We start from the raw sequence: 27,617 nt of genomic DNA on the forward strand, positions 1-27,617 counted from the left end.
AGACCTCCCTGGGCCGGCCCTGCTCCACTCTTCCCTGACCACCCCCAGTCATCTTCTCCGTGCTGCTACGTGACCTGTTCCAGCGCTCGGACCCGCAGCGCTTTGGGGATCTCTTCAACACTGTCTTCACCCTCTTCCAGCTCTTCACGCTCGACGACTGGTCGCTCATCTACCTGCAGAGCGCCCAGGCTGGTGAGGCCCGGGCCGGGTGGGGGCTCGGAGCAGGGCCACCCGGGTGCCAGGCTCCCATCCAGCTCCGGACCCATGGACACTCCCCTTTCACCTGCCACAGGCTACTCCTATATCATCCTCTTCCTCATGGTCTACATCCTCATCCAGTACTTCACCTTCCTCAAGTGAGCAGGGCGCCGCCGGGGCCGCCGGGGCCATGGGGCCGCAGCACTCACCCCCGTCCCCCGCAGCCTCGTCATTGCCGTCCTCATCGATAACTTCCAGATGTCGCTGCTCAAGGAGCGGGAGGAGAAGAAGCAGCTGGTGGGTTCTGGGGTGGGGGGGGGGTGCCCGGACGCCTGGGCCCCCTCCCATAATGCCCTCCCCCTCCCTGCACAAGAAGAAGCTGCGTCTCCAGGAACGGAGCATGGAGAGGGTGCCGGCGGGGAAGGGCGACGTCGGCGGTGAGGCCCGGGGGGGTGGCCGGGCAGCCGAGGGGGCCACGCCAGCGCCTGACGCCTCCCGCGGCCCCATCCGCCCCCGCAGCCGCCCCGGCCCCGGAGCAGGAGGCCTTGACATCCCGCTGGGCCCGCGGCGTGGAGGGCACCGAGAAGTGAGCGGTGGCAGCGGCGTTGGAGGGGGACGTGGCGGCAGCCGGGACCCAGCACCACGGACGGCGCCCACCGTCCCTCTGTCCCCAGGGAGAAGCGGCTCCTCTTCTCCTACCTCCGGCTCCTGGCCGCCGTTGAGCGCGCGGAGCAGCAGTTCTGCTCCCGCGCCGCCACCGGCGACCGCATCATTGACGCCTTTTTCGAGGTGAGGCGGCCGCAGCGGGCAGGGGCCGCAGCGCCCCAGCCCGCTCCAGCCCCTCTGCTCTCCACAGGCCCCGGAGCAGGACCCGTCCCGGCCCTGAGCAGCGCCCGGCGCCGACAGCTCTGTCCCAGATTAAAGGCTGCCTGGAGGAGTCGTGCGAGTGCCGTGGACCTGGGGGGCTTGGGGCCCGGACGCCTGGGCCCCTGGGGACAGGGTGGGGGGAGAGCAGGGCCCTGGATGCCTGGGCCCCCGGGGACCCCCCCACAGCTGGCGCCCGGGGGGGGGGATGGGGGAAGAGTGGGAGCCCCGGATGCCTGGGCCCCAGGGGACAGCAGGGGGGCCCAGACACTTGGGCCCCCGGAGATCATGGGGGGTCAGGTATTCCGCGGTCAGTTCTGGGCCCCCCCAGCGTTAGGGATCAGACGTCGGAGGTCGGGCAGTGACAGCCCCACACACTGTTGCTGCGCCCCCAGTGGGAATGGGGAGGGGAGAGACAGGTGCAACACCCCCCACCCCAGGGGCCCAGGCATCCCAGCCCTCCCTCCCCCAGTCCCGAAGCCATGGGGAGGCGCTGGGGGAGCCGAGCCCAGAATAGCCGAGAAGAAACCGGAGCCGAGGGAGGGCCGGGAGCAGGTGTCGGGGGCTGCTCTGCCACGGCCCCCGGGGGCAGCAGGATGTGGGAGCTGGGGGGGGGCAAAGCGGGGGCCCGGAGCGGGGGGGGGCTGGGCGTCCTCGCCCCACACCCCAGCCCAGGCTGCCGAGGGGGACCAGGCATTCTGGCTCCGTGGAGAGCCCAGGCGTCGTGGCCCAGCGCCCGCCGAGGTCCCCACAGCTGTCCAGGGTCCGCGTCCATTCCCCCCCCTCCCCCCCCCACGCCGTGGCCTTTGCGAGCGGGAACCCGATCCGCCCCTACTCCCCCCCCCGCCCAGGCCTATATCTGCCGTGGGGCCCGGTCACGTGGCAGCCGGGCTGCACGGGGCAGGCAGTGGACGGGCAGGGGGACAAGGACAGGGACGGCGCGGCCATGACCACCCTCGAGAGCCAGGCGCCCTTCGGGATGGCCTACATGGCTGACGACTACATGCAGCAGGAGGAGGACTGGGACCGCGACCTGCTGCTCGACCCAGCCTGGGAGAAGCAGCAGCGGAAGGTGAGGGCCCGCAGCGGCCCGTGGCACAGTTTGGGGGGACGCGGGGGAAGCCAGCAGCACCCCAGGGAGGCCGCGGTGGCAGGAGCCCGCGTGGGGATGGTGCTTCCCTGCTGGGATCGCCACGAGCCAAGAGCTGCCATAACAGGGCCAGCATCAGGGGCCCAGGCTAAATATACCGCCCATGGTCCCTGTGCACACACATTCACTGTGTGAGGCCCCCATGCACACGTGTGCAGCCCTGTGCATGTGTGTTTGCCCAGTGAAGCCCCGTGCATGTACGTTCACTGTGCGAGGATCCATGCACACGTGTGTGCACCGTGCGAGGGCCCAAGCCAAATCCCTCTAAGCCGATGTTAAAGCGCGGGCCAGACTCAGATGCCTGGGGCCACCCTGGGTTAAGCTGGGGAATCCTGGCCCCGGACGGGGTTTTCCAGCCGCTTCCAGGGCTGGCAGCCTCCCGGACACCTGGGTCCTGGGGCGGGGGGGGGGGGGCAGAGAACACCCGGATGCCGGGGTTCCCTCCCCATCGTGCGCTCGACGGGGCCGAGAGCCCCCACAGCTTGCGGGGACACGCTGCAGAGCAGCCGGCTGAGGAGGGACCCAGGTGTCCGGGCCCCTCTCCCCCCGGCCGAGGAGAGACCCAGGCGTCCGCGCCCCCCCCCACCGGAGGATCAAGTTGCGCTGGCCGGGCACTGCGTTCCCAGGGAGCCGGGGCGGGGGGGGGGGGGGGGAATGCGGCTCTCCCAGAATCCGACGACGCGGCAAAATTGCAGGAACCCCCCTAAAAATAGCAGCAGCAGCGTGGCAGGGGCGATGCCTCCCTGGCGCCACCACCAGATATTTTTAGAGGATCCAGTGAGCAGCTCCGGCCCCAGGCTCTGGGGCCTCAGACTCTTGGGCCCCCTGGAGCCATTTGCAGGGTGTTGACGCACGACGCCCATTTCTCCCACCAGTCACTGGGTCCTTGTGGTGAAACAGGTATCTTTGGGGGTGCGTGGCCCCACTGATGGCGCACATTTGCATGTGTGTGTACAGGGACAGAGTGCATTTGCACATGCGTGCCTAGGGACAGAACTTGCTTGCACTTGCGTGCACAAGGATGGCAAGCTTTTGCACATGTGTGCACAGGGACAGAGGGCATTTGCAGACGCATGCCTGGAGGTGGCCTCCCTTTGCACACGCATGCACAGGGACAGAAGGCATTTGCACACATGCCCAGGAACAGCACTTGCTTGCACACGTGTGCCCAGGGCCACATGCCCTCCAGGGGAGCAGGCGGCCCACATGGACAGAAGCGTCCCCTTGAGCATCTCCATCCCTCCCTGGCCACCTTGTCTCCTGCAGACCTTCACAGCTTGGTGTAACTCCCACCTGCGCAAGGCTGGGACACAGATCGAGAACATTGAGGAAGACTTCCGCAATGGGCTGAAACTCATGCTGCTGCTGGAGGTCATTTCTGGTGAGCGGACCTGCTGGAGCAATGGAGCTGGGGCATCCCCATGGGATGTCCCCACATCCTCCCTCACTGGCCCCTCATCCCCCCTGCAGGTGAGCGGCTGCCGAAGCCAGATAAGGGCAAGATGCGCTTCCACAAGATTGCCAATGTCAACAAGGCCCTGGACTTCATTGCCAGCAAGGGGGTGAAGCTGGTCTCCATCGGGGCCGAAGGTAGGGAGGGGGATGGGGATGTGGATGGGGCTCCTTGGGGACATGGGGAACCTGGAGTCAGTCTGTCCATCTGTCTCCACTTGACACAACTCTCTGCCCCCAGAAATTGTTGATGGGAACCTCAAGATGACGTTGGGCATGATCTGGACCATCATCCTGCGCTTTGCCATCCAGGACATCTCCGTGGAGGGTGAGGGGGCGAGACACTGTGTCCCATGTCCTTCCCCATGTCCAATGTCCCATGTCCCTCCCCATGTCCCATGCCTTCCCCATGTCCCATGTCTCTCCCTGTGTCCCATATCCTCTGCGGCTGCCCTGATCCATGCATTCCCCCACAGAGACGTCAGCTAAGGAGGGGCTGCTGCTCTGGTGCCAGCGGAAGACGGCCCCGTACCGCAACGTCAATGTGCAGAACTTCCACATCAGGTGAGGACCTCAGGGGACAGGGTCTCAGGGGGAACACGAGGACTCAGAGGTGATGTGAGGGCCTCAGGTCACAGGGCCTTGGGGGGGACACGGAGACCTCAGGGCACAGGCCTCATCTCACGCTGCTTCCTGCAGCTGGAAGGATGGCCTGGCCCTCTGTGCCCTCATCCACCGCCATCGTCCCGACCTTATTGACTATGCGAAGCTCCGCAAGGTACCGGGGAATGCAGCAGGATCCAGGGGTCCCTGACAGCCCTGGCCTGCCCTGACCCTCCTGTGCTCCCAGGATGATCCCATTGGCAACCTCAACACAGCCTTCGAGGTCGCCGAGAAGTACCTGGACATCCCCAAGATGCTGGATGCCGAAGGTGTGGGGCGGGCAGGGACATGCCTAGGTCCTGGCGGTGGTGGAGGAGGACCTCCTGGATGCCTCCCGGAAAGCCCTGCCCAGCCTCTCTTGTCCTCCCTCCAGACATCGTCAACACCCCCAAGCCAGACGAGAAGGCCATCATGACCTATGTGTCCTGCTTCTACCATGCCTTCGCCGGCGCTGAGCAGGTGAGGCCAGCCGGCGCCATGGGTCAGGGCAGTGTAGTGGGTCAGGGCAGCGCAGTGGGTTGGGGCAGCACAGTGGGTCATGCCAGTGCCCTTGCCCGCCCTGATGGCATCTCCCCCCCCAGGCTGAGACGGCTGCCAACAGGATCTGCAAAGTGCTGGCTGTCAACCAGGAGAACGAGAAGCTCATGGAGGAGTATGAGAAGCTGGCCAGTGAGGTGTGTTCCCCCTCCCCTCCGCTCGGACACCTGGGTCCCCAGCAGGTTCCTGTGCGCCTGGCCTCCCCTGCAATCCCCCACCCACCGCTATCTTTGCAGCTCCTGGAGTGGATCCGTCGCACGGTGCCCTGGCTGGAGAACCGCACGCCCGAGACCAGCATGGCTGCCATGCAGCGCAAGCTGGAGGACTTCCGCGACTACCGGCGCGTGCACAAGCCGCCACGCGTGCAGGAGAAGTGCCAGCTGGAGATCAACTTCAACACGCTGCAGACCAAGCTGCGGCTCAGCAACCGCCCTGCCTTCATGCCCTCTGAGGGCAAGATGGTGTCGGTGAGCCAGGGTGGCTGCAGTGGGTGGCAGCGAGGCCGGGACGGCAGCAGCGGCCGCTCACGGCCCCTCCTGGCGGCAGGACATCGCCAACGCCTGGAAGGGGCTGGAGCAGGTGGAGAAGGGCTACGAGGAATGGCTGCTCACAGAGATCCGGCGCCTGCAGCGCCTCGACCACCTGGCCGAGAAGTTCAAGCACAAGGCGACGCTGCACGAGAGCTGGACGCGGGGTGAGTATGGGGCCCCAGCCCCCCCGGGAATCCCCACAAGGTCTTGCCACCCCCTGCGGACCCTCACAGGGTCCTCACTACCCCCTAGGGTCCCCCACATGGTCCTCACCACCACCCGTGGGACCACCATGAGGTCCTTGCTGCCCCTCTGGGACCACCATGAGGTCCTGCCACCCCCCCCAGGGACTGAGCCTCATGCCGTCCCCAGGCAAGGAGGAGCTGCTCTCGCAGCGGGACTACGAGGCGGCCTCACTCACCGAGGTGCGAGCCCTGCTGCGCCGGCACGAGGCCTTCGAGAGTGACCTGGCTGCTCACCAGGACCGCGTGGAGCAGATCGCCGCCATCGCCCAGGAGCTCAAGTACAGCGTCCCAGCCCCTTCCCTGCCATTTCCCAATGGACCTCACGGTCCCACCAGGGAGCCCCAGTACCCGGGCTGCCCTCACCCCCTTTCCACACCCTGCAGCGAGCTGGACTACCACGACGCGGCGACAGTGAATACGCGGTGCCAGGCCATTTGCGACCAGTGGGACACACTGGGGACCCTCACGCAGAAACGCCGGGATGCCCTGGAGGTGCACGGGATGGGGGCGGGCCAGGATCACCACTCCGGGTCTGGGATCCCTGCTGTGGCCTCCCCTGACCAGGCCCCATCCGCAGCGCACGGAGAAGCTGCTGGAGACCATCGACCAGCTATACCTAGAGTTCGCCAAGCGAGCAGCCCCCTTCAACAATTGGATGGATGGGGCCGTGGAGGACCTGCAGGACATGTTCATTGTGCACAGCATCGAGGAGATACAGGTGCCAGGGCCCCTGGGAGGGGGGGGAGTCTGGAGCAGGGGCCCCCGGATGCCTGGGCCCATTGGGCCTGTCTGCCACCCTGTCGCCGCAGACCCTGATCACAGCCCACGAGCAGTTCAAGGCAACGCTGCCGGAGGCCGATCGGGAGCGGATGGCCATTGTGGGCATCCACGGAGAGATCCAGAAGATTGCACAGACGTATGGCATCAAGCTGAGTGGAGGCAACCCCTACACATCCCTCACCCACCTGGACATCAGCAGCAAGTGGGACATGGTGAGCAGAGAGGCGTGTAGGGAGGTGCGCGGGCGGGCTGTGGGTTGCGGGCGTGAGCACAGCGCCTCACCCCTCTCCTCTCCCTGCAGGTGAAGCAGCTGGTTCCCCACCGTGACCAGACACTGCAGGAGGAGCTCTCCCGCCAGCAGAGCAATGAGCGGCTTCGGCGACAGTTTGCCGCCCAGGCCAATATCATTGGGCCTTGGATCCAGACCAAGATGGAGGTGGGCAGCCCGGATGCCTGGGTTCCCTTGGGGTGGAGCGGTGGGTAGCAGGGCCAGCTGGATGTTTGGGGCTCTCTGACGGCACCCATGGCTGTGGCAGGAGCTTGGCCGTGTCTCGGTGGATGCCAGTGGCTCCCTGGAGGACCAGATGAACCGCCTGAAGCAGCATGAGCAGAACATCATCAACTACAAGTCCAACATCGACAAGCTGGAGGGCGACCACCAGCTCATCCAGGAGGCCCTGGTCTTCGACAACCGGCACACGAACTACACTATGGAGGTGGGCGCTGGGAGGATCTGGGGGGGGGGAGGGCTGTGAGGGCAACAGCGATGCCTGGGAGTGTGAAGCAGGTCCTGAGGGGACTGGGGAGAGGTGGGGAGCCAGGACACGTGTTGGGGTGCTGGAGGGGGCCCTGGGGAGCTGCTGGGGGGCGGACAGGGAGCCGTGGGGGGGTGCTGGCTCTGACAGCCCCGTTGCCCACAGCACATCCGCGTGGGCTGGGAGCAGCTGCTGACCACAGTGGCACGGACAATCAATGAGGTGGAGAATCAGATCCTGACGCGTGACGCCAAGGGCATCAGCCAGGAGCAGATGAACGAGTTCCGGGCATCCTTCAACCACTTTGACCGGGTGGGTCCATGGCGGTGGGGAGGCAGCTGAAGGGGCTGGGGAGATGGAGTGAGGGACCCTGCTCTGTGACGCCCACTCTCGTCTCCTGCAGAAGAGGAACGGCATGATGGACCCAGATGACTTCCGTGCCTGCCTCATCTCCATGGGTTACGACCTGGTAAGGGCCCAGTGCAGCCCTGGCATGGGGGTGACCCTCAGCATCCCCAGCACCACTAATCCCCTCCTTGCGTCTCTCCCAAGGGTGAGGTGGAGTTTGCCCGGATCATGATGCTCGTGGACCCCAACAACACGGGGGTCGTCACCTTCCAGGCCTTCATTGACTTCATGACCCGGGAGACAGCTGAGACCGACACAGCCGAGCAGGTCATTGCCTCCTTCAAGATCCTGGCAGGGGACAAGGTCAGTGGGGCATGAATGGGACGGCAACGGGAGGTGCTGGGGCCCTCCACCGTGGGGACACCCTGTCATGCCAAGCTCCCTGCAGAACTACATCACGGTGGAGGAGCTGCGGCGGGAGCTGCCAGCCGAGCAGGCTGAGTACTGCATCAGCCGCATGGTGAAGTACGTGGGGGCCGACGCCGTTGCCGGAGCCCTCGACTACGTCTCCTTCTCCAACGCGCTCTACGGCGAGAGCGACCTGTGACCCGCCCCGGTCCGCCCGGGTCCGGCCGTGCGCAGCGTCGCGCGCGATGAAGCAGCTCCGGCAGCCCCGCCCCCTGCTCGGCTCTGCCTGCGGGAGGGGCGGGGAGTATGCAAATAAAGGCGGTGTCATGCAAATCAGGCGTCTGCGTAGCCGAACGGGACGCCGGGAGGCGCCGCCGGGCCGGCAGCGGCGCCGTGCGTGGCGGCAGCGGGTCGCGGAGGCGCGTGGGTCGGGCGTAGGCGGTCGGGGGGCGCCGTGGTGGGCGGTAGGCGCGTGCGGCGCGGGAGGGGCGCGGGTGTGCGTGCGTTGGGAGCGGTGCGGGGCCGGGGAGGGTGGCGGGGCGGGGGGTGCGTGGCATCGCTTCTCGGCCTTTTGGCTAAGATCAAGTGTAGTATCTGTTCTTATCAGTTTAATATCTGATACGTCCTCGATGAGAGGACTTTATATTAAACGGATTTTTGGGCTCGGGAGTTGGACCCGGAGCTTGCTCCCTCCGCTCCGCGCATCGTCCCGGTATTGCAGTGCCTCCGGGAACGGTGCCCTCCCCCGGGAGGAACCTGCTGCTGGTCAAAGACAGAGCTGGAGAGGGGAAGTGCGGGCGGCTGCGGCGGGGCAGCGGCGCTGGCACTTCGGGCTGTGGCGCTCGCTTGCAGCCGGCAGCGCTGCTCCGGCGGCCCGGCCCGGCCCGGCCCGGCTTGCTGGGGCATCTGCTGCCTCTGGCGCACGGGGCTCCCCCATCGACTCTGCCTCGCTGCTAGTGGCACTGGCTGACCCGGGCGGACGGGGATGTGCGGCACTGCCCGCCTGTGCCCCTGCCGCTGCGTGCCACATCCTCACTTCCATCTTGTCCCTGCGCTGGGCGCCGCCGTGCCGTGCCCCAGGAACCGGCTGCGCAGCGGGAGGAATCCTGGCCGGAGCAGCTCCTCCGGCAGGAGCGCGCAGTCCAGCAGGCTGGCAGCCCGCACGTCGTGCGTGCACAGCGTCCATTCCCAGCGGAGGTGAGCACAAAGAGGAGGACAGAGGTGATGACCAGGGCAACGTTGAGCCACATGTGATCCCCGTGAGCGGCACCACGGTGTTGGGATCCCGCGGCCACTCAGCCCCAGCTCTTGGCCGTGCATCAGCGGCAGCTGCTGTATGGCAGCACCAAGGAGCGGCGCAGAGCCACCAGCAGGACGACGGCTGGGACGGAGCTGCAGCAGGACACATGGCTGCAGGTCGCTGGCCCCAGCGCGGTGCCAGTCCGGGTTGCAGCACCATGGAGGAGGCAGCGGCCACTGAACACTCCCTGGGCAACAAGAGCGGTGGCAGCGGGGCCGCACGGAGCTCCCACGAGCCCCATCCCCATCCCCCAGCTAACATGATCCTCCTCGGCCAAGGGAAAGTCTTCCTTTCTCCAGACTTTCTCTCTCGTCTCCAGACCCCGGGATTCCCGAGGGCCGATCTTAGCAGAAAAGACTGAAGCAAAGGCGGCACTCTGGAACTCTGCCTTCTCTGTACCCTTCGTCACCAGGGCGTCCGCCCCATCCGGCAGCGCACCCACGTTTTCCTCAGTCTTCCTTTTGCTCCTGATGCATTTGAAGAAGCCCTTCTTGTTGTCCTGGACATCCCTTGCCAGACTTCGTTCCAAATGGGCCTTGACCGCCTTCGTCACATCCCTGCATGCTCTGACAACGGTCCTATGTTCCTCCCCGCGAGACGGTGAACTCCACTGTCTGTGGTGGCTGCAGCCAAGGCTGCCCCCACCCCTCTCCTCTCCTCTCCTCTCCCCCCAGTCCTTCCTTGTCGGTCAGCTCGCGGCGGCAGCGCAGCCCTCGCCGCCGGCTGCTCCAGCACCTGCGTCAGAGTCCACCCGCGCTCGGCAGGAGCCGCGTGGGCTCTGCGCGCCGCGCTGTGCCGTCCCTCCAGCAGCTGCCGGGGCCGAGGCAGTCGGGCGCGGGGGGCGGGGCCGGGCGGCGGGGGGGCGGGGCCGGGCGCGCGGGGCGGCGCTGCGGGGCGGGTCGGGGCGGCCGTGTGGAAACGAGGGCGGCGCGCGGGGCAGGCGAGGCTGCGGCGCATGCGAATAGCGGTCGGGGCGTGTGCGAGTGGGGCGGGTCCATGCAAACGAGGGGCCGCGGGGGCTGCCGGGAGGCGCCGCCGGGCCGGCAGCGGCGGCGCTCGGGGGGTTCCCCGGGGGAAAGACGCCGTCCGGGGGGCGCCGAGTCCGGCGGGCGGAGACGAGGGGCAGCGGAGCGGGGTGGGCGTCGGTGCGCGTGCGGGTGTGCGTGCGTTAGGAGCGGTGCGGGGCCGGGGAGGGTGGCGGGGCGCGGGGTGCGTGGCATCGCTTCTCGGCCTTTTGGCTAAGATCAAGTGTAGTATCTGTTCTTATCAGTTTAATATCTGATACGTCCTCGATGAGAGGACTTTATATTAAACGGATTTTTGGGCTCGGGAGTTGGACCCGGAGCTTGCTCCCTCCGCTCCGCGCATCGTCCCGGTATTGCAGTGCCTCCGGGAACGGTGCCCTCCCCCGGGAGGAACCTGCTGCTGGTCAAAGACAGAGCTGGAGAGGGGAAGTGCGGGCGGCTGCGGCGGGGCAGCGGCGCTGGCACTTCGGGCTGTGGCGCTCGCTTGCAGCCGGCAGCGCTGCTCCGGGCGGCCCGGCCCGGCTTGCTGGGGCATCCGCTGCCTCTGGCGCATGGGGCTCCCCCATCGACTCTGCCTCGCTGCTAGTGGCACTGGCTGACCCGGGCGGACGGGAATGCGCGGCACTGCCCTCGTGGGCGGCTCGTGATGGAGTCGCCGTCGGCTCTGGTACCCGCCGCGCGGGGGCTTGAGCCCAGCCGTCCGCCGGGGCAGCTCCGTGGTGTCCGCGCGTCCGGAGCGGGCTCTGCTCGGGGCTGGGACCTTGGTGGCGCGTTCGCCCCGCCCCGCGGGGCGCGGCCCCCACGCAGCGGCCAATCCGGCGGCGCCCGGCGGCGGCCCGCCCCCACGTGACCTACTCAAAAGCGGCCCCTTTGTTCGGTCCCCTGTGTCGCCGCCGGCGCCATGTCCCGGTGCGGGGGTGGCTCCGAGCGCGGCCGCCTGGGCGAGCGGCTGCGGGCCGGGCTAGCGGGTCTGCGGGAGCTGGAGTTGCTGCGGGCAGCGCAGCGCGGTGCGGTGCGTGGTGCCCTTGGGCAGCCGGTGAGGCGCTTCAGTGGGCTCCGCAGCAGCTGGGATGGGGGACTGGGAGCTGCCACTGGTGGTGGTGGTGACAGGCTATATTCCCCCCAGGATGAGCTCAGGGAGCTGCTCCTGGCAAAGCTGCACCGGACCCAGTCTGAGGACCTGCTGGAGGACCCCACAGAGCTGGAGACGCTGTCCCCAGGAGTGATGGATCCCGTTATCCTAGGGAGCACTGTCTCTGTGGAGACTGGCCAGCCTGGGATGGCCACCCTGGCTGACCCTGATTCCCGACCCAGCTCAGGTAGGCCTAGCCCCACGACCCTCCCCTCCCAGTGCCCACCTGGGCAATGGCTCCAGACTCATCCTCTGCTCACCCCCAACAGGCTTCTGCGAGCTGGGCTCACTGTCGGACTCATGCCCCTCGGTGCGCAGTGAGGGCCTGGGCTCCCCGTCGTGCTCCTGTCCCTGCTCAGCTGACGAGGCCGCCGTGCATCTCCTCCACCTGCGACTGCGGTGCCTGACAGGTGCTCGACGCCCTGTTTCCACTGGTGAGTCGGGGCAGCATTGCCTGAGATGGGGGGGCTGACTGGTGAGCAGCTCAGTGTCACTCACTTCCCCCTCCCCCCCTCCTGCAGGGGACCTGGAGTCGGTCCGGAGCCTGGGGGATGCCTGTTTGCAGCGGCCACCCTATGAACGTGACTTGGTTTCCCGCAGCACCAGTGAGATCTACCGATACCCCAGCCCGCTGCACGCTGTGGCCCTACAGAGCCCACTCTTCACCGGCCCGCCCCACTGTGAGCGGCCAGCCCTGCTGCCAGCCACTTTGCCTACCAGCGCTCCCCAGTGCACCTCGGTGCTCTCACCAGAGCGGGGCCGGGCCCGGCTGGACCGCTATATCTCCACACTGGTGTTGCGATACAAGTGTCGTGTGGCCAGTGGCCGCCCCGAGCCCGGGCGCCTCTCGGGCCAGCAGAAGAGCCACTCACTCTCCTCTGTCTGCAGCTCCCTGCTGAGCACGGGGCTGCCAGCAGGCTGGAAGATCCGTAGGCGCATCTCCACCTGCTCTCACCTCCGCTCTGTGGAGTGTCCTGAGGGTGTACGTGACCCCACTGGCCTGGAGCTCTTAGGTGGGCACAGCTCCACTGCTTCGTCTGTTGGCTCCATCCAGTCAGTGGAGCTTGGGGTGGGCTCCCACCCAGAGCTGCTGTCGCCAAAGGGGCACGCCAGGACGCCAGGGCTCCTGGCCCCTCCCTGGGGAGGGGACAGTGCTGACAGCAAGAGGCTCTACCAGGGGAAGCACGCTTCCCGGCAGCTTTTGAAGGCATTGGAAGACACAGAGCAGAGCTGGCTCAGTCCCCGGGGACTCCTGCGCCGGATCACCCTCCACTGTCGGCCTGGCAGGCATGGTGCCCGCTGCAGCTCAGAGGTGAATGTCTGCATGGCGGCACCAGGCCCTGAGGACCCTGGGCGGTACAAATGGGCCTCAGTGCTGGAGATCTCTGGCCGGCGGGAGGGCTCCAAGCCCTGCCCTGCCCTGCTTGGCCACCACCTTGCCTTCTCCATGGACTCCTGCTTCCCTGGTGAAGTGGAAGCTGGGCACCGGCTCCGTAGCCATGCCCTCCCACCACATGATGCAGCCACGCTGGGCCCCAGCAGCTCCCGCCTGCGCCGGGCCCGCTCTTTTAAGGAGCTGAAGCGGATGGTGAGCCGCCCTTTCCGGCCCCTGGGGCTCCGAGGTGGTGGTGGAACGAGGTGATGCTGCCCCTGGGGCTCTGCTCACATCACGTGCTGCTGTTGCGGCCTCCGCTCTGCCAGGCCAGGTGCCTTGCATTTTGCCTGTGGGGCTGGAGGCCTGAACACCTCCACACAGGTGTGGGAGGAGTGCAGGGTGCCCTCAACGGTCCCAACCGCTCTTGATGTGGCAAGCATTAAACGCCATGATGGGGGGCTCCAGTTCTGTTTATTTCCAGGAAACCGCAAGTCTGTGTGCCAAGCAGGGAGCCCTCAGCCGCTACCTTTCAGAGCAGGCTCTTGGAGCTGGGCTCGCAGCTGGTGCTCCCCTCAGCCAGGCTCAGGTGTGGTGCGAGGCTGGAGGAGGGGATGGTGTGTATGTGATACCTGCTGGCAGCTGAGGGGCTGGGACGAGGGAGAGCAAACAGCTCAGCTGTGCTCCAGGGATCCATTTCCTTAAAGCAGGAGGAGACAGATGACAGGGCTGAGAGACATTTGCTTGTGTCTCCATCAGCTGCAGAGACAGCGAAGGGGAAGAGTGGGCCTCCAGGCCAAGCCCATGGCACGGGCAGCCCACATCCTCCTGTGGGACTGGGCCAGGAGCAGTCATGCTGGAGGCCGGGTGTGTCTGGGATGCTGAGCCACCACCACGGGAAAGGGCATGGTGGGAGGTGCAGCCCCGTCCAGGGGAACTGTGGGAGTGTCCGGGCTGCACCTACGAAAACATGCTGGCGTAGAGCTGCTTCTCCTGCTGGCGGTAGGCACTCAGCTGCGACTCTGCCAGCTCCAGGTAGTGCCGCACGCTGGCGTCTGTGGGGTTGGGCAGAGGGTGAGCCCAGGCCCCCACTACCCCTGCTGCTGCTTCCCCCCGTGCCGCTGCTCACCTCGTGGCTGCAGCAGCGCCGCCTGGGCCAGGCAACACCGCGACTGCTCGTAGTCGTGCAGGTGGTAGGCAGCCACACCAGCACGGTACAGGGCCTTGGCATTGTGGGGCTGCTGCTCCAGCACCTTCAGGCTGTATTCCTTTACCCGCTCATAGTTGACTGGCTCCATACGCAGCAGGCAGGCTGCAGGCAAGTGTGAGCGAGGGGCTCCTGCCCGTGCACCCCCTCCCGCTGCCCCCTCCCTGCTCACCAGCCAGGTTGTTGTAGCAGTCGGTCTGGATACGGCGCAGGGCAGCCTCTTGCTGGGGCGTCGCAGGGGGCTGGGGCCGGGCGCCGAGGGCCTGCAGCGGCAGTGGCAGCCGAGGCTCCAGCCCGCGGAGCTGCAGCAGCGCCCGGTGGTAGCGCCCGGCTGCCTCCCGCGGCCGCCCTGCCTGGTAGCAGCCGTTGCCTTCCTCCTTGTAGCGCTGCGCCTGCCGCAGGCGCTGCTCCAGCTGCTCCGGCTGTGGAGGGGCCAGGATTGAGGCTGTGCTGAGGAGCTGCCTCCCAGGAGCAGCTCCACTGTGCCCTCCCCCCACTTCTTCCCCGGCCAGTACCTGCACCGTGGCTGTGGCCATGGGGCAGCCGCACCGCCGCTGCTCAGCAGCCGCCGGGTTTCATGCTGCTTCCTGCGCAGCCTGACCTGGAAATGCAGGCGGGGAACAAGCACCATGTGACCGGGAGTTGCTGCTCACTTGCTTGCACAGGGGCTTGGGGGGGCTCCCAAGGCCAGGGTGACCAGTTCATCCTGCCCTCCACTCCACACCCAGTGCCAAGGGTGTCCGGTGCATCCCGGAGCTCCCCAGGGCTGGGGTGTCCGGCGCATCCCAGCCCCCCCTGGGATCACCTCAAGCTGGGGGTGTCTGCTGCATTCCCAACCCCTGGAGCTCTCCAGGCCAGGGGGTCCAGTGCATCCCCACGCAGGTTGCTGCCCCAGCCACAATTTCTTATTGCCATTTGTCTCTCCCCCCCCTCCCCCCCAGCTTGTCCCCTTCTGGCCCTCACACCCTGTTTTGCAGGAAGGTGTCTAAAGCTGCCAGCAGCAGATGCTTGATAATCTGTTTTTACACTAGGGCTCAGCCCGAGCCAAGAGACCGACTTGAAAACTTGTGGCAGAAGGTTTGCTATTAGTCCTAATGTACTTTAGTAGTTTTATAAACAACCTCCCCCCCCCGGGCTAATTCTATGCCTCAGAGCACAGTAGGTATGGTTAAAGAAAAACAAAACCCCCAAACTTAGCAGCTTTAAATTTGGCAATTATAAAATAAAATAAAAGGAGCTGGCCACTTCCATCAAGCAAGTAAATAGCCTGGTTTTGATTCCCCCCCCCCATATCTCTGATTTGTATCTTTTGGAATTGTACCATTAGGAAAAAGATGTTCAGCAGCTGACACTGCTGTCCCTGCTCTAAGTGACGTAAAGATCACATCTCCTACTTTCCAGTATCCCTGAGGTTTCTCCTAGGCAAAAAGCATCGCTGAATGCCTCGGGATGGTAACCTCCATCTGAAGGGCCAGGAAAACCCGCTTAGTGTTCGTCATGCGGCATCATCATAAATTAAACATCTCTATCAGTGCTTATATTTTTTTGTTCTAAAAGAAAATCCATGTATAGGAGAGGGGCATATTCTATATATAACTAAACACCTATGTGGGATGTTTGACTTTCTTGTGAATGCTATTTTAATGGTGAGAGGCTGCTGTTATTGGCACGCACGTGATGAGGTGCTGATGAGCAGGTCTGGTGCTGGTGCTGTCCATTTGTGCAGGACTGAGGCTGCCGCACTTGGTGTTGCTGGCCATGGGCTCACAGCTGTTTCGTGCTCAGGCCATTTCTTGCAATCTGTTTCCTTCTTTATGCCGTCAATGACGATGGCGGAAGCAATCCTGAGAGGCAGAAAGGTGACTCTGGCACTGCAAAATAAAAGCAACTGCTCCCTGCCCCCGCCCCTGAAAAATAACAGGATTAATCTGCTGCGGTATCGCTGATTTGAAAGTCTGTGGATGGCAAATTACGAGATCCCTGCGGAGATGAACAGCTCATTTGCCACCTGCACTGGTGCTTTGCCCAGTTCCTGGGAAGGAGGGAATCTCTTCCCTCGCCTCATGTACTGCGCTAATACCTTGCTTGTATTTTCCTCTGCTCCTTTCCTTTCTTCGTTCCTGGCTTATCTTTTCTCTGTGTAATCTCACTTCTCAGAATTCATCAACCTCACAGGCTTCTACCTAAAAAAAAAAAAAAAAAAAAAAAAAAAAAAAAAAAAAAAAGCCTCTTTTCTCCTACTTCACCCCCAATATAATGCTAGTTTAAAGAGCAGGAGAGTGATAGGGGCTTAGTGCATGGCTGGGAGAAAGCCTCAGAGTGACTGGAGAGCAAGAACGAAGAGCTAGCAGCCAGAGCTCAGAAAATTTAAAGTTACCTATCTTATCAGAACAAGGGCAAAAATGATTATGTAGCACTAGTACCTTTCCAGGCAGAAAACACTAGATTAAATAAGGCTGTATAATCTCATGGGGTGGGGAGGAAAAGCTAAAGTGAGTCTTGGTGGCTGAAACTGATAACTGAACTCAAAAGGTGTTTTATGAGGGAGGTGAATAACCACTGCCGTAAGGGGTGGTGCTGCGTATTGTGGCTTCATGCTGAGAGCTAGTGTCTTTCTGCCTGGTTTTGGCCAGGAATTGCTAAAGGGACACACCACCCCACTGCGTCCAGCCAGGCAACAGCTTGCTAGTGATGCTGGCCATCTGGTCCTACTTTTCCCCATGTCCGTCTGCTGGTGCCTGCTGTTACACAGTCCTTGAGCAGTATTTCTTGTTCTTAGTGCCGCCCATTTGCTCCTCTTGGGATATAAAATCAATAAATCCAAAATGCTTAAATGCTCTGTGGCACCTTGGTTGACATAAGAGGCAAAACACAGAATGGATGCAAAAGCCACGTTGCCATTGACAATATAAAATACCATCCCCAGGGTCTTTCTCCAGCGAGTCAGGAGATGGGAGCAGCTTCTTGCTTCACTCTTGCAGCCAGGAGAAAAGATGAACTGCCCTCTCCCTCCTCGGGTGACCCTAATTCCAAATAGTTAATGTTTTTTCCAGCCTGAGTGTGGCCAACTGCAATATTGCTGAATCTTCTATTTGTGGCTTTAAGCCATTTTTATGTTTTGGGACTAAAAGGAGTATGTGTCCCCCCCCCCCCCAAGGAAACTACTGGACATAAATTGGATCCAAACCAAGCTAATTGTATGTGTGAGCTCTCCCTGTGTAATATACAAACGCTCATTGGTAGCCACATCTGAAACTCAAAATAGTAAGAGCCCTACTCATAAGCATGACAGTTCCCACAACTATAGCCAATTCTAAGTAAAATGGCCATTTGTAATGAAACTGGAGTACATCATGAGCAAGGTTTGAGCCCCATTCACACAGAAATCCAGGCCTCTCCCCCTGTTCGGGGCGGCAGCCCCATCCTCTCACTCGCCTCTCCCCTTAGCAGCCACGACAAAATGGCCGCCGCCGCCCCTTAAACGGGAAGCGAGTGGGAAAGGAGTGCGGCGCGCTTCACGAACAGTCCACCCAATAAGAAGGCAGTTTTTCCCGGTCTCTAGGCAGAATAGAGCCGGCCGTGCCCTCGCCGCCTTGGGATAGGACGAAGCGAGGCCAATGGGAAAATCAGCGCAGTGAGCCCGGGCGGGGACTCAGCGGCCGCCCGAGCGGGCCGCTGCGCACGTCGGTGGAGCTGACGGAGTTCGCGCGTTGGGCGGGAAGGGGGAGGGGAAACCGGCCTCACGCATGCGTCGGGGGCACAAGGGGGCGACGTAACGGGGCGGGGGCAACAGCGCAGGCGCGCTGCTGCCCAGCGCACGCGCCGTTGCGCCGAGCGCGACGCGCCAAGGGAGCGCGTGCGCGCTGGCGGGAGGAGGCCGGAGGTGGGGGTTGGCGCAAAGGGAAGGCGAGAGGCGAGGAATAAACAAATCCACAAAATAACGGCGCCTCGCGGCGGGCGGAGCGTCGCCCCGCCGCGGCCGGGCTCTGCCCGCTGCCTGCCCTGGGAGGTAGCGACGCGGGAGAAGCCGGGGGGCGGGGAAGGCGGCTGTTGGCGCGCGCGTGCGCGGCGGCAGGCGTGCGCAGGCGCAGTGCGGCGGCGCGGTGCGCACTGCGCAGGCGCGGGCGGCGGCCGGGGGTGTCGCGAGGCGGCGGCTCGGCGCGGCGGGGCGGCGGCGCAGGCGCAGTCGCGGCGCGGGAGGGCGGCAGGCGGAGAGGCAGGCTGAGGGGAGGGCAGGGCCCACGGCGTTCGGCTCGCCGCGCTCTCGGCTCCGCGTTCCGTCCGCGGGCCCGTCCCGCAGGCGCCGCCCCTTCCCCCCCGCCCCCTCGCTTCCCCCCCCTTTCTCCCTCCGGCCGACCCCCCCCTTGTCCCCCCCCCGTGCTGTGCCGCGCCGCTCGGCCTCGGCGCCGCCGCCTCACGCGCGCCCTCGCTTCCGCTTCCCCTCCCCCGCCCCGCCGTCGCCATGGACGTGAAGCGGCTGAAGGTGACCGAGCTGCGGGCCGAGCTGGGCCGCCGCGGCCTGGATTCGCGCGGCCTCAAGGTGGAGCTGGCGCAGCGGCTCCAGGAGGCCCTGGACGCCGAGATGCTGGCGGCCGGGCCTGAGGAAGGCGGCGCGGCCGGGCCTGGGGCCTGCGCCGGCGAAGCAGGCCCGGCCGGCGGTCCTGCCGCGCTCCACCACCACCCCGGCGGTGGCGAGGAGGAAGAGGAGGAGGAGGAGGAGGAGGAGGAAGAGGAGGAGGAGGAGGAAGAGGACGAGGAAGCGCTGCTGGCTGACGAGGAGGAGGCAGCCGCGGCGGCGGCAGGAGCGGCGGCGGCGGCCCCCGACGAGGCGGAGGCGGCCCAGTCCGGCCCCCCAGAGGAGGAGGAAGAGGAAGAAGAAGAGGAGGCGGTGGCGGCTGTGGTGGCGGAGCAGCCGCAGCCCCAAGAGCAGCCCGAGGCGGAGCCCGAGCCCGAAGGCCCCGAGGGTAGCGGCGTGAACGGCGCCGAGAGACCGCAGGAGGAAGGGCCCAGCGGCGACGAGGCCGCGGCTGCCGAGGCCAAGGAGGAAGGCACCCCGGCCGGTGAGGACCCTCTTACGTGCTCCCGGGCGGGACTCCTGCCTGCCTCCACCTCCCCCCCCCCCCCCCAGCGCAGCACTCTCCTTTCTGCACCACTTTATCCTATTTCTGCCTTTTTTTCTCCCGGGGCCCCCCTTGTCTGCACTCCTTCGTCTGATCTCTGCCTCTCCTGTGCCTGCATGGCCGAGACCCTTCCTGCCTGTGCTTATGTCTCAAACCTGTTGCCTGGCCTTGGCATCTAGGACCTCTCTCTGATCCACGGGTTGTATTTGTCACATTTCTCTGTCATGGTTTCCAGGGCCCTGTGTGTGGAGGACCTCTTGCATGATTCTTGTACCAAGTCTGACTTACGCGTGCTCTGTGGATCCTTGTACTGTGTTAGCACAGGCTGGCACCTTTTTACATGTTATGTTTCTAATCTCTGCCTCTGGGCCTTGCACTAGATTTGTTACATTGCCTGTGTAAGCCCCTCTGTTCCCTGCACACACCTAGGTCTGCATGCATCCCTCAGTCTAGTCTAGATGCCCTGAATGTTTTGGAGACCTAATTTATTTCTAGTCTGCAACTTCTCTTACGTGGTCAGGGTCTGCTTTGTTCTGCTCGTATACCTGCATATGTTGTGGGTCCAACTAGTTGTACCTTTACATCTTGTATGTGAGTGCCCACTAAGGCAACCTTACCCCACAAAGCTCGCATCTGCCCCTGGTGTGTGGGTGTTGTTTCCAGCCCAAGTTCTTTTCCCCCATGGATGTCTCCTAGAGTGCTGAGTGTGTCCAGAGCCCTTTTCCCTCCTGATGCAGGCTGCTTTGGGGGCAGTTGATGAGAATCTGTTAAACGTGCCATGGCCTCAGGTTATTCCCAAGGCTTTTGTGGCTTTGTTCTTTATTGTGTCGCTTAGAAATTGTAAAAGAAAGAGATGGATATTAAATTGAAAACAGTTCTAGGTGCCAGTGTAGCTTCCTCCTCTGAGCGAGCTGCTAGTTTCAGTGAGTCAGATTGAAAATAGGAAACAGTTTGTCTTAAGTGATGCCAAGTTGAAAAGTATTACAAGGAGAACACTCATAAACTGTTCTTGGATATGAGCAGCAAACAAGTTGTTGCTGTTTGTAAGAAAAATTGCTTCTAAAAAGCGTAAAAAGTTCAGTGTGAAGTTTGCTGGAGATGCTTGTTTACAAAAAAATAATTTATTATAATTTCTTCTCTCTGTTTTGGTCATTAGGAAGTCATGAAACGTCAAGTACAAATAGTAAATGAAAGTACTTGCTTAGAAAACATAATCTATCTCCTTTTTAGGACTTTTTTGTTTTTATGACTTACTAAAAAACGAAACTCTCTTTCGAGAAGATAGCTAGTATTGTTACAACAGGGGATTTATTTTTTTTGAGGGCTTTTGTTCTTGTTTTTAGAAAATGTGCACGTGTGGCTGCAAAGTTGACTTGTGGGCATGATTTCTTTTGCTGCTACGTGCCCATTGATTTCACTGAGGCTAAAGCGAAAGTACTTGCTGGAATACCACTAGTTCCAGGACTAACAGTTTCCTGCTTCCGGGCCTTGGAAAAGAAGGAAAATGTAGAAGCTGCACATACAGTTGAGAAGTTGGATGATGATATTCTCTTATATTTGTGAAATAATGCAAAAGCTGAGAGTTTGCTTTTCTTGGCTCAGGACTTGAAGAGAAGCATGAGATGTTGCTGTTGAGCACCTAATTAGTTCTTTGCCCTGCTAGTGGTTTTGACTTCACTGTTGTTATTTAACTAGTGGACGTTGAACCCAGGTTTTGTCTATTTAGTGAAAATCTAAATGTAAAATTATTTTCTTTGAATAATATTAATGGTTTCTATCTATTAATGATTTCAGTCTGCGATATTGATTAGAGATACTGGAACAGCTGTTGCCTTCAAGGCTAACCAGCTTTAAAATAAAGTTGAAGAGGGTTTCAGGTTCATCTGCTCCTGGATAGCCCTCGCAGTGTTAGTTTATATAGGATTACATTCTGCTTTGGAAATGTGGAGTTCTTCCAAGTTGAGTTGTGGAAGATTCTTATGAACAAAAGGGAAAACGATTATAGAGAGGAGAATGCAAAGACAATTCAATGGAAATGTCAGGTGTGCACAGTAAAGAGTCTGAAAAGGGAAGAGTCTATTCCAAATTCTTGACTGTGGTGATCTTAGCCTTTTGGTCACTTAAGTTGAGGACCTTACTTGAACTATTTTTTAAGGTGGAATAATTGATCTTTATGGAAGCTGCAAGGCACTGGTGCTTTGTGAACGTGTTTCACCCCAAGAAGAGGGTATGTGAGGCAAGTGGAAGTTACAGGACTTTGATGATGAATTCTGCAGATCTTGCCACTTCGAGTCATTAAAAGATACTGATGCTTTTTTGCCTCTCTCAGTGGATGAAGATGACAAGTCAAAACCAGCAGGCTCCGATGGAGAGCGAAGAGGAGTTAAGAGACAACGCGATGAAAAAGATGAGCATGGGCGTGCTTATTACGAATTCCGAGAGGAGGCTTACAACAGTCGGTGAGTAGAAGGCAAATCCTTTGCCCTTTTCTCTTTGAAAGTCCAGATTCTGTTCCAGATGATAGCCAGCTCGTTTGATTTGACAGCTTGGTTAAATACAGCTGCCAGAAATATAGGGACTTAACAGAGGTGGCTTTGCTGTTTCAAGGCAAGAGGTCTTTTTTCAGTCTGCTGTTGACTGCATTCTCAGTGCTCTCAGATCTGTGTGTACTTTCTCACTTTTTTTTTTCCCCTTCTCCTGATTGTACAGGTCCAAGTCTCCCCCACCACCAGAAGAAGAACCTAGAGAAGGAGAAGATGATGAAACTGTTGTCATCCTGGACACATGTATGTATGCGGAACATAGATCTGAATTTATTCATATCAAGTTGGGATGTATTTATAAAATGGTGTAACTCAGAGGAAACAATTGTTTCGATGACTGAGAGTCTGCAATTCCCCTGTTGCTGCAAGCCACCAGAGGACTGAGTTTGTGTGAAACTTCTGCTGCTCTGTGTTAAATTGCTAGTGTTCTTTGGAGTAACCCAAGGCATACTTTGGGGTGGGTGAAGAAACGTAGTGTCTGTAGAACAGCATCGTGTTGTCGTCAAAGCCAGCCAATAGCTGTAACTGATTAGAAAAGTTCAAAAAATGGACTAGTTGGCTTCCGTCTGGATGTATGTAGGTTGTGATCAATGTCACTTGGGTATAATGCCCTTTCAGTAGGTTGGATGATGGTGGTTTAGTCTAAACTGATCTCTTCTTTGACAGATACTTCTGACCTCCACTTTAAAGCCAGCAAAGATCGCTATGGGGGACAGCCTCTCTTCTTTGAGAAATTCCCTTCCCTTTGGTCTGGAGCAAGGAGCACTCATGGAGTGACCAAGGGGAAAGTCTGCTTCGAGGCAAAGGTGGGGTGACTGCCTGTGGCAGGGGTTGGTCACTGGGATAGAAGTTCTCTTGTATCGCTGGCGCTTTATGGGGTTTGAGTGTGTGAGCTGGCGTGTTTGAAGCTACTGCAGATCGGGAAACAAGGATACTTGGCATTGACAGCAAGGAAATGAGGGAAGAGTGAAAATACAGGGTGAAAAGAGATTCCTGGAAACAACTGATTTGCTTGCAATCAGGGATAGCATTGGGTCTGTTTCTGCGGAAGTCAGAGCCAGACTTAACATGGCCTAAGTGGCCTAGATTACGCAACACTTTGAGAGTGTGTGCATATGCGAGGAAAACAAATTCTAGGTGTAAAGTGTTGGGGTAGTTGACACAGGTTCTCCTTGTGTCTTGGAGGGTGTCACAGGAGTCCTGTCCTGAATCTGGGGGGAAAATGATACGCAACTGCTCCCTTCTGGCACTTTGTGAGAATATGTGACTGCTCTGCTTGTGGTTTGGATGCTTGTCATCCTTATATGATCTGCCTGTATTAAACTATCCACCCAGCTGATTTCCAATGGAACAGGTTTAGAAAGCTGAATTAGAGTCTTGATAGTAACAGCTGAACTGCGTCCTTGAGGCTATATCCTGACTTTTCCAATCTACTGACCAATTCCTTTCTGGTCTCCACAGGTGACACAGTATCTCCCTGTGAAGGAGGGCAGTACAGAGGTCCCCCTCTTTCGTGTTGGATGGTCTGTGGATTTCTCTCACTCGCAGCTAGGTAATGGAGCTCCCTTTCTTGTCACATCACTTATGAGCTCAGAGACATCACAAAGCTGCAAAACACGGGTCCGTGAACAGCTCTGTACTGCTCTTGTAGTGTACGGAGACCTGTGTCTAACACCTGCTGTCCTCTCATAGGGGAGGATGAGTTTTCTTATGGCTACGATGGACGAGGGCTGAAGGCCGAAAATGGGCAATTTGAGGAGTTTGGCCAACCCTTTGGGGAGAATGATGTGATTGGCTGCTTTGCTGTAAGTGCAGTAGATGAAAACAAGGGGAATATCTAGGGGAGAGGGAAAGGAAAGGAAACATAACAAGGAAATAGCTGATGGAAAACCCCCATGGAGAGAGGGTGCAGGAGGAGACTGCAAGGGCTCTCCAGCAACAAATGCCTTGTGTTCTTTGCTATGTAGAACTTTGAGAACGAAGAGATGGTGGAGCTGTCCTTCTCCAAGAACGGGGAGGACGTAGGGGTGGCCTTTCAGATCAGCAAGGAATCCCTTGCTGACAGAGCCCTCCTGCCCCATGTGCTGTGCAAAAACTGCGTGGTCGAACTGAACTTCGGTCAGAAGGAAGAGCCCTTCTTCCCCGTTCCGGAGGGTTACATGTTCATTCATGCTGTACCAGTTGAGGACCGAGTGCGCACTCCACTTCCCCCCAAAACCACAGAGGAGTGTGAGGTAAGACACTGCTTTTTCCCTGCTGCCTAGCAGAAATACTTACAGAGCCCCTCAGCAGGTTCTGGGGCCAGGGTTGAGCTGTGGTGCCACGCATCCACCGAGCAGCATGCCTGATCTGCCAGCCTTTGGCTGTACTTCATGGCCTTGGGGGCTGGCTGCTACGCTCCACAGAGCTGCTCTGCCTCTGTTGTCTGACCTCTGGCTGTTATTTTCCCTAAGGTGCTGCTGATGGTTGGGCTGCCGGGGTCAGGGAAGACCCAATGGGCACAAAAACACACTGAGGAGAACCAAGAGAAGCGATACAACATCTTGGGAACAGAGACTGTTCTACACCAACTGAGAGTAAGCGCTCACTACCCCCAGGATCCGCTCCCTCCTCCCCCCCCGCCACTAGAATGGGCAGCCTGGCTGGGCATTGAGAAGGCAGTGGTTGTCTAACAGAGCTCTGTTTGGAAGTGCAGCTGACTGACTGGTACTTTAACAAAGGCATCAGGCTGGGCTCCTTGGCTTTGAGAGCCAAAGCGGGGCAGGGGGGAGGATTTTCCTCTGATTTTAAAGTTGTCAGGGACTTCAGGCAGCAGGTTTCACCCTCCAAGCTGGGAAGGGAGAGAGCAGGAGGCAAAGCAGGAGTTCTGCTCTGAATGGCCTTCTTGCATGAGCAGCCCTGGACAGACGTCCTAGGGATTCTGGAGCTAGCAAAGGGTGAGCGTGTGGGGTTTTTTTGTTTTTTTGTTTTTTTTTTTTTTTTTGAGGCACCTCTCACCAATTTATCTCTGCTTTTCTTTGTGGCAGACAAAAGGCCTGGAGGTTGAAGAGATGGATGCCAAGAGCAGAGACCTGTTAATCCAGCAAGCTGCTCAGTGCCTTAGCAAGCTGGTTCAGATTGCTCCCAGAGCCAAAAGAAACTTCATTCTTGACCAGGTATTCTCGCCGCTGCCGGGGACTGTGACCAGCCCTGCCAGAGGCCAGACAGAGGCACGGTCTTTGCACATGGGGATGTGTGGAGGCAGCCTCCACCTGGGTCCTTCACCAGGCCTTGTATTGCTAAAACCTGTTTCTTTCCTTCTGTCAGTGTAACGTATACAATTCTGGGCAGCGACGGAAGCTGCTTGCCTTCAAGGGTTTCTCCCGCAAGGTGGTTGTCATTGTTCCCAATGAAGAAGACTGGAAGAAGAGACTGGAGCTGAGGAAAGAGGCTGAAGGGGAGGATGTCCCTGAGTCAGTGATGCTGGAAATGAAAGGTGGGCTTGTGGACACTTCTGGAGACCTGCCTGCCTGCAAAACCGGCTGGCTCTGCCCTTGGGCTCAGCAACAGAGAAAGCAGTCGGGCATGGGCTTTGTGTGGGAACCAGAGGAAAGCGGCAGTTGCATCAAGGACTTTGTCTTTTCAATTTCACTGCAGCTAACTACTCTCTGCCGGAGAAGAACGACTACTTAGATGAAGTCATCTATGGAGAGCTCACAAAGGAGGAGGCCCAGCCTCTGGTCACCAAATACAAGGAGGAAGCCAGAAAACTGCTCCCCCCTTCTGAGAAACGGGCAAACCGTCGCAATAACCGCAACAAGCGTAACCGCCAGAACCGCAACCGTGGCCAGGGTTACGGTGAGGCTCTGTGGCACTGGGGGGAGGTGAGATGGCCGCCTGGTTTGGGGTTACTGTGGCTGCTTTTGACACAATCCTATGTTGGAATCTTTCTCCTTGCTGGCACTGGAGAGGAGGACTGAGTTTCTAGGTGTGGGTTCTGTGCCACCAGCTGGTAGCACTCTCCTTCCTTCCACTCCAGTTTTCCCTTTCCCACCAGCCATTAAGTCTTATATGGCTTGTGTGCGGGTTAGTCTTTCCAACTGCTGCTACCTGATGCAAACACTTGCCTCTGTTCTGTGTGTTGCTGCTTGGAGATGGCTTTGCCCACTGCATTAATTGGATTCAAGTCCTGTCCCAGCATCCCTTCCCTTCCATGCTTAAGGATCACCTGTCGTTCTGTTGCGCTTCATTGGTAATTCTCCCTGGCAAGCCAACTTAGTGTTGCTTTTACTTCCTTTAGGTCTGTACCCACACAAAGTAGTGTCTAGCTGTAGCATCAGTTGTGCTCACCACTTGTTTCCCGTATGGATCTGTTTCATTAATACATTCCTTCTCTTTATACTGGCTAGTGCTCCCATGCTGTGCTCCTTTGCAGGTGCTACTCTCTCCTTTCCCTAGAGAGCCTTGAGATAAATTACGTGCTGCTGGGGTTCCCCACATCTTGTAGCTTTGCAGATGGGCTGCAGCCTTGGTCCAGTGCTGACCATTTGTGCACAGGAGTCTGCTCTTCTGATCTCTGTCCTTGCAGTGTGCTTGCCAGCATCTGCCTTTGGGAAACTGCAGAATCACCAGACCGCTCGGAAGCTATGCCAGCACTGGCTGGCATTTGTGCTGGGCAGCGCTCTGACACTTAGCCTGTTTTCTTTTCCAGTTGGTGGGCAGCGCCGAGGTTATGACAATCGGGTCTATGGACAGCAGCAGTACTGGGGACAGCCTGGAAACCGAGGAGTAAGTGCAAAGCTCTGCTTTTTATGCCAGATGCGCAAGTCCCTTGGCTAATTTCACACTAAATCAGAGGGTAGGCTGGGAAGAGGAATCTTGGTCCATAAATGCCCATGAACTCTCTTCTACAGAGAAGACCCACCTCTCTGGATGCCTGGCTGATGTCAGGTCTGGTTCTTAGGTCAACGCATGAAGGACTTTGTCACACAAACCACAGTGCAGTGCAGTGCCCCCCTCAGCTCTGCCTGCCCTGGGCCTGGCTCTTAGGCAATGTATGTTCTCTGCACAGCAAAGTGACCACTCCTGTCTTTGCAGGGTTACCGCAACTTCTATGACCGATACAGAGGGGACTACGACAGATTCTATGGACGTGACTATGAGTACAACAGATACCGAGATTACTACAGGCAGTACAACCGGGAGGTAACAGCTCTCAAGTGCAGCCCTTTGCCTAGTTTGTTGGCATGCCTTGCCTCCACCTTGTGTTGTGGTTATTCCTTCCTGGGGATTGTGTGGTTCCTGCCCTGGTCCTTGTGTCAGTAGTGAGCCTGACTGCTTGCCATGTTCCTTGCGCCAGCAGCTGCTAGCAGGAGGGCTAGGCAAGACTTCTGGCTCTAGGACACAGAGGAGAGAGGTGGCAGGCATGCAGTGCTGTGACTGGGTGTCATTTTGTTTTTTTTCCTTCCAGCAGGGCACCCAGTTAATCATTACCTGTTTCTCTCTCCTTTCAGTGGCAAAACTACTACCAAGACAGAGACCGATACTACAGGAACTACTATGGATACCAAGGGTACCGGTGAAATCCTAGCCGTCTGCACCCTTCAGCCAAGCAGCTGAATCTTGTGGAGGTGTCTGCCACTTCCCAAAACACAACCAATGGAAACAGGGCTGTTGGGGGGAGAGCAGTGGCGGGGGGGGAGGGGGGAGGAAAAAAGAAACTGTAAATTTTTTTTTAAAGTTTGTTGAAAAGAATATTGTCTTATTCTATAAAACATTTCAAACCTAGTTAGATATTTGTAATCAAAATGTTTGCGCAGAGAGAGCAGCACTTAGCGCTGCGTGTCCTGTACCCTGTGATTGGGCAGGAGAACTACGTACCCTTTAACAACATCCTAGAGCAGCTGGACTGGCAGCCGGACAGGGAGGAGCAGGGTTTGCAAGACGCGCTCAATGATGGGAACTGAACATGTAAGAACCAGGGAGGTGCAGACGAGCGAGGATGGAGGG

At 59.6% G+C, this 27,617-nt stretch overlaps 4 protein-coding genes and 2 non-coding genes across 6 annotated transcripts; 5 read left to right on the forward strand and 1 right to left on the reverse strand.

The window, feature by feature from the left end:
* Window positions 1-1,705: 1,705 nt before the first annotated feature.
* LOC134153067 (alpha-actinin-3) lies at window positions 1,706-8,247 on the forward strand. The gene is made up of 21 exons (XM_062598883.1): window positions 1,706-2,134; window positions 3,479-3,593; window positions 3,683-3,802; window positions 3,906-3,992; window positions 4,141-4,228; window positions 4,364-4,442; window positions 4,515-4,596; window positions 4,701-4,786; window positions 4,909-5,001; window positions 5,101-5,331; window positions 5,411-5,558; window positions 5,767-5,917; window positions 6,023-6,131; window positions 6,217-6,357; window positions 6,449-6,631; window positions 6,721-6,855; window positions 6,956-7,135; window positions 7,340-7,486; window positions 7,578-7,643; window positions 7,727-7,885; window positions 7,971-8,247. The coding sequence occupies exons 1-21, from the start codon at window positions 2,009-2,011 to the stop codon at window positions 8,127-8,129; spliced, it is 2,685 nt and encodes an 894-aa protein (XP_062454867.1). The 5' UTR covers window positions 1,706-2,008; the 3' UTR covers window positions 8,130-8,247.
* Window positions 8,248-8,485: 238 nt separating this feature from the next.
* Window positions 8,486-8,676, forward strand: LOC134153073 (U2 spliceosomal RNA). The gene has a single exon (XR_009961101.1). It is a non-coding gene; the product is annotated as a U2 spliceosomal RNA (small nuclear RNA).
* A 1,637-nt stretch (window positions 8,677-10,313) lies between these two features.
* LOC134153051 (uncharacterized) lies at window positions 10,314-14,062 on the forward strand. The gene is made up of 4 exons (XM_062598858.1): window positions 10,314-10,365; window positions 11,382-11,574; window positions 11,657-11,821; window positions 11,909-14,062. The coding sequence occupies exons 2-4, from the start codon at window positions 11,481-11,483 to the stop codon at window positions 13,027-13,029; spliced, it is 1,380 nt and encodes a 459-aa protein (XP_062454842.1). The 5' UTR covers window positions 10,314-10,365; window positions 11,382-11,480; the 3' UTR covers window positions 13,030-14,062.
* On the forward strand, window positions 10,449-10,639 carry LOC134153074 (U2 spliceosomal RNA). The gene has a single exon (XR_009961102.1). It is a non-coding gene; the product is annotated as a U2 spliceosomal RNA (small nuclear RNA).
* TTC9C (tetratricopeptide repeat domain 9C) lies at window positions 13,215-14,571 on the reverse strand. The gene is made up of 4 exons (XM_062598859.1): window positions 14,482-14,571; window positions 14,139-14,388; window positions 13,889-14,071; window positions 13,215-13,814 (listed from the first exon to the last, which is right to left on the reverse strand). The coding sequence occupies exons 1-4, from the start codon at window positions 14,500-14,502 to the stop codon at window positions 13,720-13,722; spliced, it is 549 nt and encodes a 182-aa protein (XP_062454843.1). The 5' UTR covers window positions 14,503-14,571; the 3' UTR covers window positions 13,215-13,719.
* Window positions 14,572-18,143: 3,572 nt separating this feature from the next.
* HNRNPUL2 (heterogeneous nuclear ribonucleoprotein U like 2) lies at window positions 18,144-27,299 on the forward strand. The gene is made up of 14 exons (XM_062598849.1): window positions 18,144-19,026; window positions 21,416-21,545; window positions 21,796-21,872; window positions 22,296-22,435; window positions 23,091-23,181; window positions 23,322-23,434; window positions 23,597-23,863; window positions 24,083-24,205; window positions 24,656-24,784; window positions 24,936-25,104; window positions 25,266-25,466; window positions 26,320-26,396; window positions 26,706-26,813; window positions 27,122-27,299. The coding sequence occupies exons 1-14, from the start codon at window positions 18,429-18,431 to the stop codon at window positions 27,188-27,190; spliced, it is 2,292 nt and encodes a 763-aa protein (XP_062454833.1). The 5' UTR covers window positions 18,144-18,428; the 3' UTR covers window positions 27,191-27,299.
* The last annotated feature ends 318 nt before the right edge of the window (window positions 27,300-27,617 follow it).

This window comes from Rhea pennata, chromosome 38, assembly GCF_028389875.1.
Source record: "Rhea pennata isolate bPtePen1 chromosome 38, bPtePen1.pri, whole genome shotgun sequence".
Lineage (NCBI taxonomy): Eukaryota > Metazoa > Chordata > Aves > Rheiformes > Rheidae > Rhea > Rhea pennata.

Coding starts and splice junctions, on each gene's coding strand:
- TTC9C (XM_062598859.1), bottom strand. CDS start 14,502: ATGGCCACAGCCACGGTGCAG. Junction 14,389..14,481: donor TGGCCACAGCCACGGTGCAG/GTACTGGCCGGG, acceptor GCCCCTCCACAG/CCGGAGCAGCTGGAGCAGCG. Junction 14,072..14,138: donor CTGCTACAACAACCTGGCTG/GTGAGCAGGGAG, acceptor ACTTGCCTGCAG/CCTGCCTGCTGCGTATGGAG.
- HNRNPUL2 (XM_062598849.1), top strand. CDS start 18,429: ATGGACGTGAAGCGGCTGAAGGTGACCGAGCTGCGGGCCGAGCTGGGC. Junction 23,435..23,596: donor ATGTGATTGGCTGCTTTGCT/GTAAGTGCAGTA, acceptor TTTGCTATGTAG/AACTTTGAGAACGAAGAGAT. Junction 23,864..24,082: donor AAACCACAGAGGAGTGTGAG/GTAAGACACTGC, acceptor ATTTTCCCTAAG/GTGCTGCTGATGGTTGGGCT.
- LOC134153067 (XM_062598883.1), top strand. CDS start 2,009: ATGACCACCCTCGAGAGCCAGGCGCCCTTCGGGATGGCCTACATGGCT. Junction 3,803..3,905: donor GGTCTCCATCGGGGCCGAAG/GTAGGGAGGGGG, acceptor CTCTGCCCCCAG/AAATTGTTGATGGGAACCTC. Junction 6,358..6,448: donor ACAGCATCGAGGAGATACAG/GTGCCAGGGCCC, acceptor CTGTCGCCGCAG/ACCCTGATCACAGCCCACGA.
- LOC134153051 (XM_062598858.1), top strand. CDS start 11,481: ATGGATCCCGTTATCCTAGGGAGCACTGTCTCTGTGGAGACTGGCCAG. Junction 11,575..11,656: donor TGATTCCCGACCCAGCTCAG/GTAGGCCTAGCC, acceptor CACCCCCAACAG/GCTTCTGCGAGCTGGGCTCA. Junction 11,822..11,908: donor TCGACGCCCTGTTTCCACTG/GTGAGTCGGGGC, acceptor CCCCTCCTGCAG/GGGACCTGGAGTCGGTCCGG.